General features: G+C 47.4%; 1 protein-coding gene across 1 annotated transcript in view; it reads right to left on the bottom strand.

Moving 5' to 3' along the window:
- Positions 1-12,232, bottom strand: part of LOC104985123 (astrotactin-2) — a 553,919-nt gene that overhangs the window by 17,524 nt on the left and 524,163 nt on the right. Inside the window, exons 13-14 of the mRNA XM_010835130.1 lie at positions 2,150-2,250; positions 207-390 (exon numbers count right to left, since the gene is read on the bottom strand). Coding sequence (XP_010833432.1) covers positions 207-390; positions 2,150-2,250 — 285 coding nt within the window. The remainder of the gene's footprint in view (positions 1-206; positions 391-2,149; positions 2,251-12,232) is intronic.

Here is a 12,232-nt window from a genome sequence, read left to right as displayed (position 1 = left end):
ATTCCAGAAGTCCAAGAAGCTAAAATTCCCAGATTCTTTCATTCTCCTTACCCGCTTCCCACCTTGAGTCCTGACATGACTTGAGTGACTGCCTCCCTTCTTTATTTCCTAAAGCCCATTATCAGCCTATGGAGAAAAGGCTCCAATAAAGTCAAATGGGAACAGGGAGCATCTACTGCTCCGCTCACACTCACGCACCCACCTACCTGGGCCCCAGCTCGTCCTCGCTCCTCCAGACAAAATCGCCGAACTTCTCATAGTGTGAGTTGTAGTGGTGCTGGACGCGGAACAGCATGGAGGCAGAGACTTCCATCAGCGTGTTGTAGGCGGCCTGCTGCTCCTTGCCGCTCGTGTACCCATTGTACAGGTTGTAGATCTTGTCAGCTATCTCTGGGGGAGAGGAGGAAGTGCAGGCACAGATCACGGGACGGGAGGAAAAGGGGAGGATGGAGGCATACCTCACAACTAGGAAGGCGTATTCAAGCAGGAGTTCAGCTGTGTGGTCTTTGGGGCAAATAAACCTTAATTCCATCCTGAATATATCATTGACCAGTTGTATTCCATTTTCTTATCTATCAGTTGGAGATAATAATCCACACACAGGAGGGGCATTGGGAGGACTAAATTAAAAGGTGGATATAAAGCACTTGACACGGGGTCGGCACAAAGTTAGCGCTTAGGATTGCGCTCGTTAACATGAGGTCTGTGCCTAGGACTTAGCAAAAAATTCCAAACAAGTGCAGAGGCTTCCGGTAAGTGTCTTGAGCTCATCTCAGTGGTCTACTTCTACCTCCTCTCTGCAATGTTTCCAACATATTTCTGTGATCAGGTCTAACAACTCTCCATTCGAAAATCTTTCAAAGAAAAATCTAGACTCTTTTGCTTGCCATTCATGGCAATTGCTACTCTTTCCATTATTCCTGCTAACTGATGTAACTAAAATTCATTATGGGCTGCTCTCTTGAACAGAAGCCACATTCTTTCATCTTTTAAGACTTTGAACAAAATTTATGTACACCCCCATGTCACTGCTTAACAACAACTGCCTTCAGGAGAACTTGAGGGACTTGGGTTCAGGATGGGAGGATCATTTACTTTTTAGGGCTTTCTACTCTGATTTTTATTGTTCTTAAAAAAAAAAAAAAAAACATGTTCATGTGTCTTTTTAAAATAATAATATAAAAAAATTACCAGGAATCCATCTCAAATCCCCTCTCTTTTAATAAGACTCAATATCTCAGTGTCTTTTCTTATCTGATACACAGCCTGATCATCAAGCTTATGACTGAGCCATCTGAAGAAATGTCTCTCTCTGCCCCCCTAGAATGAAAACTCCTGAAAGACGGAGAGCACGTCTGTTCTACACTGCTTTTACCAGGGCTCTTAGAAAATACTTGCTCACCTTGAACTGAAGCACCATCAGGATTCATGAGCTACCATCACATCTTTGTAGAAATTGTATCTACATGTGGTCTAAGAACTAAGTATATGGTGGATCTGATTTATTGGTTCTTTTTTTTTCAGGGGTTTTGTCTAATGTTTACAACTTCATAGACCAGGAACACGCATGCTGATTCTGACGGATAGTTACTGACTGCAGCTCTTTGCTGAGAATTCTGAGGCCACCCCTGGGCTAGATGGGAAGGTGTGCTGTGATCAGCTAATGATGTCTGCCATGATCAGCTAATGATATCGGCCATGATCAGCTAATGATGTCTGCCACAGGTGCAGCAAAGTCTAGTGGTCCTCCACGTGCCACCTACTTGCCAGCTCCAGGGCACACTGAAGTGGAAGAAAGGGATTGGTTTCTAAAAGCCTAGGCCAAGGGGCAGAACACAGTCATACGGTTCTGACTCTCCACCATTCCTTTCCTCAAAGCCAGAACACATATTCTATAAAAGAGGAGCAAGTCTGTACACTGGCAAAGATATTGTCGGCCAGTCTCAATTTCCTTCATGGCTTTGATTCATTTAGCTCCACGTTCTTCCTCCAGTCCTTTGGCTTTCTTCTCCCTGTGCCAGTATGTGTGTGTGTGTGGAGGCAGAAAAGGAGTGGTGGATGGTGACTGGTGGGTGCAGAATTTAGAGACTGAAAATATGGGAAGGACCCTGGAAGTGAAGAAAATGGGGCGGGGTGGGGGGTCACCTACCTTCTGCCCTGTTGTCATCCACCAGTGGACAGGCGGTCCTCAGGGTCACTGTGCTGAGCTCGGAGTGCCTCCCTCGTGTATCCACCGCGTAGAGAGTGAACCTGTGGTACAACAAGAAAAGAGAGCACGAGGCTGTGACTTCAGAGCAAAAGGCCCTGGAAGCTGCAAGGAGGAACACAAAAAGCATAGCACAGGAGTGATGGTTGAAAGAACTCGGGGATGATTAGACTGCAGGAGAAATGATCTGGAAAGAAAAAAAAGATAGTCACTAAGTGTGTATGAGAAACCAACTGACTGCTGGGCATTTTGCACCTAATCTCTTCATTTACTAGAGAAGAAAATGGCACCCTACTCCAGTACTCTTGCCTGGAAAATCCCATGGATGGAGGAGCCTGGTGGGCTGCAGTCCATGGGGTCGCTAAGAGTCGGACACGACATCACTTTCACTTTCACTTTTCACTTTCATGCATTGGAGAAGGAAATGGCAACCCACTCCAGCGTTCTTGCCTGGAGAATCCCAGGGACAGGGGAGCCTGATGGGCTGCCGTCTCTGGGGTCGCACAGAGTCGGACACGACTGAAGCGACTTAGCAGCAGCAGCAGCAGCAGCTGAGCATTAACTATGTGTCAGAATTACTTTAGGAGCTAAGATTACAAAGATGAGCAAGAGAGTCAAGGTCCTTGCTTGCATAAAGCTAAACAAAACATAAGGGAAAACTTAGACAATGGTGCATATGAGAAAGAATATAACAGGATCATGCAGTAAAGCCTGAAGTGAAGGCAGGTGTGGGTGCTTTAGACAGGTGTGTCCTGAAAGGCCTTCTTGTTGAGAGGTTTGAATTGGGACCTGAAAATGAGAAGGAACTAGCTTATGGGAGGAAGACCTGGGAGAAAGAGTATTCCAGGCAGAAAGACCAGTAAGTGCACAGTTCTTGAGGAGAGAATGATCCAGACTATTGAAGGAATAGAGAGCTGGTGTGGGAGAAAGAGTATTCCAGGCAGAAAGACCAGTAAGTGCACAGTTCTTGAGGAGAGAATGATCCAGACTATTGAAGGAATAGAGAGCTGGTGTGGGAGAAAGAGTATTCCAGGCAGAAAGACCAGTAAGTGCACAGTTCTTGAGGAGAGAATGATCCAGACTATTGAAGGAATAGAGAGCTGGTGTGGGAGAAAGAGTATTCCAGGCAGAAAGACCAGTAAGTGCACAGTTCTTGAGGAGAGAATGATCCAGACTATTGAAGGAATAGAGAGCTGGTGTGGGAGAAAGAGTATTCCAGGCAGAAAGACCAGTAAGTGCACAGTTCTTGAGGAGAGAATGATCCAGACTATTGAAGGAATAGAGAGCTGGTGTGGCTGTAGCAAAGAGAGATGACGGGGACCGAGTGGGCCATGATAGGAAGTCTGGGAGTTAGTCCAGGTACAAGGCACGTCCCCAACTTTCAGTGTTGGCACTTGCAGCTCCATGATGTATGAGGAGGGTGGGGCAGGCAGTCTGTGTGGTATTAGAGGGAGAGAACTGGTAAACCACAAACATGGTGGAGTGGAGTCCAGTCCCAGAGGAGACACAGGCCTCTGGCCTATTTTGGGAAGGCTCTCTGATGCTTCACATCTCCAGATCTCCAAGATCTGAAATTAAATAAAGCCAAAAGAGTGAATAAACTTTCAAGAAGAGATCATCCTCGGAGGCCAGTGACAATCTGAACAGAAGTGAGAAGGGCTAAGCGTCTGAGTGCCCTATCTTTGCTATGCCACCCTCCTTCGGCAGCCTTCACGGGTAGGAGCAGGAATGTGGAGTGGGACCAGGGGCTCCCTGGGTCAAGCACAAGAAACTACACTCCAGGGCTCTGCTTTCCTTTCCTCCTTCTCCAAAGGTGCTTGCCTTTGTGCTGTGGGTGTGCTAAGTCGCTTCAGTCATGTCTGACTCTGTGACCCCAAGGACTATAGTCCACCAGGCTCCTCTGTCCATGGGATTCTCCAGGCAAGAATACTAGAGTGGGTTGCCACGGCCTCCTCCAGGGCATCTTCCCGACCCAGGGACTGAACCCACATCTTTTAGGCCTCCTGCACTGGCAGGCAGGCTCTAGTCCCACCAATGGACGAAACACTACAATTGCCGAGTTACAGAATGGTGAGCCCTGATTGACTGCACATATTAGGCAGCTAATATATATGACTTGGTTCTCCAAATTAACTATGTGCAAAGTTCTTAACATGTGTCAAGCACTGACCCACGCAGTTTCATCTGTATTACTGTAATTAATTTCCCCAGATGATCCTAAAAGATAGCTACTATTATTCTCTTTATGTTATACACAAGGCTCAGGGAGAGAAAGCAACTTGCCCAGAACCATAGTAATTACTGGGACTGGAAATTGAGTCGAGGTGTGTCTGAGTCCAGAGCCCATGCGTTGATCCACTATCAGCTACTGTCTTCTGCTAAAGGTCTGTGGATGTCACCTCTGTGAAAATACAATTCCACTAGGCACACTTGCCAAATTCCAACTATGTTGAAACAGTGCCATTCCACGTGTTTTTCTAATCTTATGAAAACCCGAGAAAATAATCACCCACATTATCTTCATCTTTCAGAAGAGGAAACTGAAGATGAAAAAGTTAGGCAATTTGTCCAAAATCAGAGTCAGACAATGAAGGAACCAGGACCTGTTCCCTGGTTTGTCTCCCTCTGAAAGCCGGATGCTCTGTACTCTCAGCTCTGCTTTGCTGCTGTGGGTCCACACGGCAGGCTCAGATGGTCAGGACTTGGAACTCTCACAGCCCCTCTCAGCTTTAACACCTCATGGCTTTATAACCCAAAGGTGGTTTTCGTAAAAGGCACTATGCATCAGAACTTCTTGGTACAAGGGGCACAGTAAGCAGAAGCCAATATCTTTCTGGAGAAAAGACTGCTTGTCTTCTTTGTGCGTTAAAATCTCCTTCTTAACAATAACCCATTTTTTCTTTTGAAGAGCAGTGAGAGGTACTCATGCCATCCCGAGAACGTGTGTCTAATTTATTCCTTGACATTGATTCTGAGTTTCACTGTAATTCAGATAGTACAACAACATCGTCCTGAGTTTTCTAGGAAGCCTTGGTGCACGTGGGGATCCGTCAGTCCGTTGTGATGGTCTGTGTTTAAGATGCCACGAGCGGAGCTGACAGCAAGGCTCAGAACCATACATGCTCCACATTCTTTGCTGCTACGAGTCACTGCCACTAGGTCCATGACAGACCCGTGGAGACACCTCCTAGCCCTGGAGGAAGGTCAGCACTAACGTCCTACCAGGCTGCTGCCATGGCGACTGAGGGGAGGGGTCCAGCAGGGGACAGGTCACCCAGAGCCCTGACGCAGCCTTGTAGCCTGATCACCATCTATGCAAACCTCAGCTCTGAGGTTCACTAGATGTGTGACCTTGGGCTAGTTGATTATCCTCTCTGAGCCTATGTCTCAAATGTAAAATAAAAGAAACAAGTTCCTCCTTGCAGAATTGCTGGGCCAAGTGCCGGAACCCTCGTTCAGTGCCTGAACATCATGTGAGGCGTGGCTGCCGTCTAGTGTGTGCTCATCAGTGCCTGTCCTCTACATGCATATTCCAGTTAATCTTTAAATGTATCACTCGGGTGGGATTGCTTGCATTTTAATCGATAAGGATGTTGGTTCCAAAGAGGTCAAGTAATTGATCTATTTTTACATATTAACTAAGCAGCAGTGAGGCCTGTCTGAATTCAAAGATGATGTTCTTCAGTTCAGTTCAGTTCAGTTGCTCAGTCGTGTCTGACTCTTTGGAACCCCATGAACTGCAGCACGCCAGGCCTCCCTGTCCATCACCAACTCCCGGAATTTACCCAAACTCATGTCCAGTGAGTTGGTGATGCCACCCACCCATCTCCTTCTCTGTCATCCCCTTCTCCTCCTGCCCTCAATCCTTCCCAACATCACGGTCTTTTCAAATGAGTCATACTATATTGTCAAATCTAATTTCACCTTTTATCTTTCATCAGCTAACTTGGAGTGCTAACAAGTGTGGGTCTAAACTTCATATATGTGACTTTAGAGACCTAAATATGGGATATTTTGGCCCCATCTTCAGACAGAAGCCCAACTATCCATATGCTTTCTGGGTCTTTTGGCTTCAGCCTTTGTCATGAGAACAACAGCACTGTGATATGTGGGCATCATCTCTCTCCACCTGTTACATCTCAGCACTGTGAGCAGAGCTCTGTTCTAGCCCTTACTATATCTAGTTATTGTCTCAGTCAAGGGAAGCAGAAAGTGACGGAGGAGGAAGTCTGGTCTTGGAGATGGCCAGGCATGGGTTCATTTTCCATTCTATTCCCTTGCTCTGTGACAGGGGACTAGTCACTTACCCCTCTGTGCTTAGGTCACCTCTCTGCATCATGTGTCTGGGGTGGGGAGGCTGCTGTCCACTTCCTAGGTCAATGTGGATGAATGTGAAGTACCAGTGCTTAACGAGGTGAGTTCTGACTAAGGAGCCTTGCAGAAGGGCTGGAAGCAAGATCATAGTGAAACTCGGGGATGTGAGAATAAGCAAGGGGCAAAGGAGAGCGGTAAGGACCACATTTGATGCCATGGCGTAAGCACTTACTACATACGCGGCATCTAGAAAGTGGCAGAGGCAGACACCAGACCCTGGCCTGCAGCTTGGGTAGAGCGACATCCTGGCACTGAACACAGTACTAGGAACATGAAAGGCGCTTTTAACTATGTGAGTAAATGAATGAACGTGAACGTACCACATCTCATTGCTGAATTTCCGTTTCTGCATCAACAAAATGGGGATAACTGTACAGACAGTGTGTGGCAGTCTCAAGGATTACACAGAGTGATGCCGGGAAAAGTGGCTTGTAAGTTGCAGACTTTTATAAAGGTCATATAAAGGGCACTTATTTGGGCAAGAGTACTTTCTTGGAGTAGAAGAGAAAGAGAGACATTTTATCTGAGGGGAACATGGAAGGCTGTAGTTAATAAAACATGTGAATGAATCTCCAAATATGAGGAGTTGGAAAAAAATTTAAACAATGCTTTTCCGTCAGCAACTTATGTTTCCAAGGTGTTCCTGTAATATATTTCCTCCATCAAGAGGGTACGGCGTTACCTCTCTGCTTAGCCAAGCAGCATGAATAACAGCATGCTGGGAAAGAAGTAGTCTTAGGTTTTCAAATGATAAAACCTGGGTAGAATCTTGCTTCCCCAATTGCCAGCTGAGTATTCTTGGGAAGTCACTTCCCTGTCTCTGAGCCTCAGTCTCTGCATCTGTAAAACAGGGTGAAATTAACTGTATCTCACAAGTTCAGGATCCAGAGTCAATGATGTTAATGATTGTGGCCGGCCTGGTTTAATCTTTGTTCCCTAAAAGGTAGTTTCTGTTTGTGTTAGTAGAGTGACCCAACGTGTCAGTAGAGGTCTCAGGATGGAGGAGTCTTCGGGCCACCCTGCCAGTGGGGGTGGAGCGGCGGAGAAAGAGGAAGATGTTAGCTTCACGGGCCTGGGTCAGAAGTCACAAGGCCATGCGCTCTCTGCCTGTCTCAGCTGTAATTGTAGAACTGTTCCAGAGCCACATCTGAAAGCTGTTAGGGGACCAGGCAGCCCTGGAGGGGAAGAAAGTGACAGCCCCTGATGTGGGGAAGGAGGAGAGAATGAGAAGGGAGAGAGACTGAGAAACAGATACACACGTGCACACCCACAAGGCAGAGTGGAAAGGGGAAGACAGACACACCAGGAGGGGACACAGTCAGAGCCTGTGTTCCTCCGGGGTCAGGGAGCTGCTGGCGACTTCGGCTTTCATCTTTACCTGTGCAGGTGGGCTGAGACCCACTGATAATGTGAACTAGAGGGCCTGCTGTTGTTCGGTCATGTCTGACTCTTTGTGACCCTATGAACTGCAGCACGCCAGCCTTCCCTGTCCTTCACTATCTCCCAGAGTTTACTCAAACTCAAATTCATTGAGGGCAGGAGGAGAAGGGGGTGACAGAGGAGGAGAACTCCCGAGCCATCACCAAGCTCTACAACCTCATTTTACAGGTGGGGGAACCACGGCCTGGAGAGGATACAGACTCGCCCAAGGACCTGTTGCCAATCAGTTCAGAATAAAGGCCCTGGCTTTCCCGACCCCTCCTCTAGTGCTCCTTCTCCACGCCACCTTGCTTTTCACACAGTTGACTGACTGGGGCCCAGCTGCCCCTCTGGGATAATCACAGAAGAGGTGGCTCCAAGGATCAAGTGGGATGGGCTATTTAGGAGCCTGGAACCCCAGGCTCAAATCCTTGCTACTCTTCCTCTGACTTTGTTTTAGAGGAAAGAACACTGGCCAATGTGGTTGAAAACTTGAGTTCATGTCCCAGAGACTATGGGTTGTGAGATCTCAGATCAATCCGGTTTCAGTGTATCGGTATTTCAGTGAGTGGGGACGTACCTTGGGATTGACTACTCAAATGCAGAGTCTTTTTCAATGTTTCTTTACCACCTTCAGGACAAAGCACAAACTCCTCACCACGGGCCCCAGTGTGACTCCTTGATGTCCCTCCCTTTGACACTACCTGTTTGGGACTCTATCATTGAGTCTCAAACTCTGGCCACAGATCCAGCCTTGTTGACTGGTCTCCACTGCCTACCCTGTTTCACAGTGGAACCATATCCCACTGCTAACGGGCCTCGTCTCTCTGTCTTTGCACACACCGCACCCTTCATCAGGGCCCCCTGCCTCCTTCTCCACTTAACCTCCTCCACCTTGTCCTTGGAGCATCAGGCAGCCCTCACCTCCTCCACCCACCCTCCCTGCATAGTGCCAGGTCGTGGCCCATGGGGCATGACTGGGCTGGTGCCCAGACAGTTCTCCCTTGCCTGCATGAGTGTATGAGTGTCTTCAGAACCAGAACAGGGCTTTGCCCATCTCTCTGCCTGATGCTCCACCTGGTGACCAGACACCTGAGCCGCACGGTGCTCAGCAGACACTGTTAAACGAGTGACTGACTGAGCGAGTGGCTCCGTCAACTATAAGGCACCCGTAGTGACTCCACTGTCTAGAAATCAAGTTTCCCCATCTGTCAAAATGAGCAAATGTGAATAGATTAAAAGGCCATTAAAGGAGACAGAATAACAGAGTGCCCCAAAGCACGGCTTTGGAATCAGGCAATTCGGTTTTAAGTCCTAGCTCTCCATTTCTTATTTATGTGAGGCCTTGCCTCAGTTAACTCACCTGGAAAATAGGAATCAATATTAAAACCCACTAAATGGGGTCGTTGTTGAATTGCTCACCATGAGGCCTGGCATGTTAGCAGTCAAAGAGAGTGAGCTGTGGGTATCGTCATCAATATTACTGTTACATTGTTATTAAGCCGCTGCCCAAGGCTCTGACGCCCTCCCACTACACCCAGAGTAAGCTCTCCTAGTGGAGACCAGGGGAGGGTATGTGGAGAGGAAGCTGTTGTTGGGCCCATCCGAGACCCCGGGACCCCCTCACAGCAGGGGTGAGAGAATGAAACTGAGACTTTAATTGGCAGTGAGAGCTTCTCACAGATCTGATGGGGGTAAGAGCAGGGACAGGGGCTCAGAGGTCCACGTCAGAACTGCGTCCCCGAGAGGACGGGAAAATGCGTTTGAAGTCTCCAAGCCAACGCCTGCCCTTCCCCAGCCGCTGCGTGATTTAGGCATTCTGGGGAGGCAAGAGTCTCCTCGCTGATTTGAAGGGAAACAGATGTTTCCAGGCCAGAGGCCCCGGTCTTGTAAAATCCTCCTTCCCCCACACAGCTTTGGCAAACAACTTCCCGTAAGTTCACCCCCACCGCCTCCCTCCCAAGCCACCATCATCCGCCATCACTCCCCTCCCTGGCGTTCCTAGCACAATGTGGAAGGCAGGGGTGGTGGAACAAACCCTGAGTCCCAGCTCCAGCTCGGGGTCTGGGCAGTCAGATTTCCAGGGACACCCAAAGGCCCTTTTCTGGGGCTCAGTCTCTCTTCTCTGCAAGTGTTAATCTTTCAGTCATGTCCAACTCTTTGCGACCCCATGGAAAGGGTCCCCACCAGCCTCCTTTGTCCATGGGATTCTCCAGGCAAGAATACTGGAGTGGGTTGCCATGCCCTCCTCCAGGGGATTCTCCCAACCCACAGATTGAACCTGGGTCTCCCACATTGTGGGCAGATTCTTTACCATCTGAGCCATATATTTAAGCATCTCTGCAAGGAGGGAACTAAACCAAGATCAGCACCAAGGGATATGGGCTGGACTTGATCTTCCAGGGACTGAGCATGTTTGCTTCTGAAAGAGCTGGTGTGATCCTTTCCAGATCTTTTTCCATTGGAGTCTATGGTGAACAGCATGGACTTGCATGTCAGGATCCGGGCTTGAGTCTGAACTCCATCAGCTACTGGATGGGAACAACTGAACCCTTGAGCCTTGGTTTCCTCATAGGTAAAATGTGATCAAGATTCCATCTCACAGGGCTGTGAGAATTAGACCAGAATTCAATCTCTCCCACTCATATTCTAGGCTTCTTATGAACGAAACTGAGCATCATACTTCTTTCCTTGGCCTACCCATGATGCTCAGGACAGTCTGAACCCAGAGTGGGTGTGCTATAATGATCATAACTGGTTGCTGATAGGAAGACCTGCTAGACACTGGACAGTTGGAAGACTCAGGATCTTAATGGCTTTTTTTTTTTAAATTAGAGGATAATTACTTTACAATGCTGTGATGACTTCTGCCGTACATCAACATGAATCAGCCACAGGTAAGTATTTGTCCCTCCCTCCCTTGAACCCACATGCCCACCTTCCTCCTCTTAACGTAGTTCTGCTTAAAGAGTAGAAAGAGCATTCTCATTTTGATAATCACAAAGAGGCAGAATGGGTTCTGATTCGAACAGGCTTTGGAGTTGACTACCTGAGTCCAAAATGCTGGTTCTATAACCCACTATCTTTATAACTTTGGGCAAGTTAGTTAACCTCTCTGTTCCTTGGCGTTCTTGTCTTTAAACTGTGGATGATGACATTACCTCCTTCAAAGGGATGGTGGTGGAATAAAGAACTCGAAATGGTGCCTGGCACAGAGTAAGTGCTACATAATCAGCATTCACCATTATTTAACGTGTGTGTGCTTGAATTATGAATCTTTTCTATAACGGTTTTAAAATGAGCTCCCCCAACCCTAATCCTTTGCTATCGATCCCACTGAGAGGTAGAGGAGCATGTCCACTCACCTTGAATGTGCCAGGTTCATGCATGGTTTCACTCACAGAGCACGGCAGAAAGGACACTGTTCATCTGGGTCATAAAAGGCTATGCAACGTCTACCTTGCTTACTGGAACATTCTCACTTGGCGTCCTGAGCCTCTCATGCGAAACGTCCAACTACCCTGGTGCTATAAAGCCAGACCCCTCAGATAGGCTAAGTCATGGTGTTCAGGTCATTCCAGTCTAATTTCCAGAAAGAAAGTAAAGGAACCTTCAAGTAGTGGAGTCACCTCCGACTTTTGAACCGTTGCAGCTAAGGCTCCAGACTTCATGGAACAAAGAGCACTGTCTTCTGCGCTCTGAATACCTAACCCACAGAATCCATTAGTATAATCACATGGTGGTTTGAAGTCACTACCTTCTGGGGTCATTTGTTATGTTATCAGTAGTAAGTGGAACAATTTCCAAGCATCTAGAGTAGGTGTCAGCACACTACAGGACAAATCTGGTCTGCTGCCTGTTTTTGTAAATAACAGTTTTAATGGAACATAGCTACTTTGGTTTCCTTATAATCTGTTTTCTATAGATGCTTTCACACTAAAGTGATAGGACTGAGTCATTGCATCAGAGACCATATAGTCCATGGAGCCTAAAATATTTACTATCTGGACCTCTAGAGAAAAGATTACTGACCCCCAAATTAGAGTTTTGGCAGTATTTAACATTAAAATCATTTGCTTCCATGATTTCATGTAATCCCAGAGTTAGAAGTCATTCTCATTTTGCAGGTAGGCACAATGAGTTCAAGCGACCTGTCCCAGGTTACACAGCTATTCTGACCCCAGACCTAAGGCTACAATAGGCTGCTGAAGATCCAGACTCTAGTTTCGTCCC

Source organism: Bison bison, unplaced genomic scaffold (assembly GCF_000754665.1).
Source record: "Bison bison bison isolate TAMUID 2011002044 unplaced genomic scaffold, Bison_UMD1.0 scf7180017864039, whole genome shotgun sequence".
Lineage (NCBI taxonomy): Eukaryota > Metazoa > Chordata > Mammalia > Artiodactyla > Bovidae > Bison > Bison bison.
The sequence above is the reverse complement of the archived record's forward strand: the minus strand, read 5'-3'. Positions and strand labels throughout refer to the sequence as shown.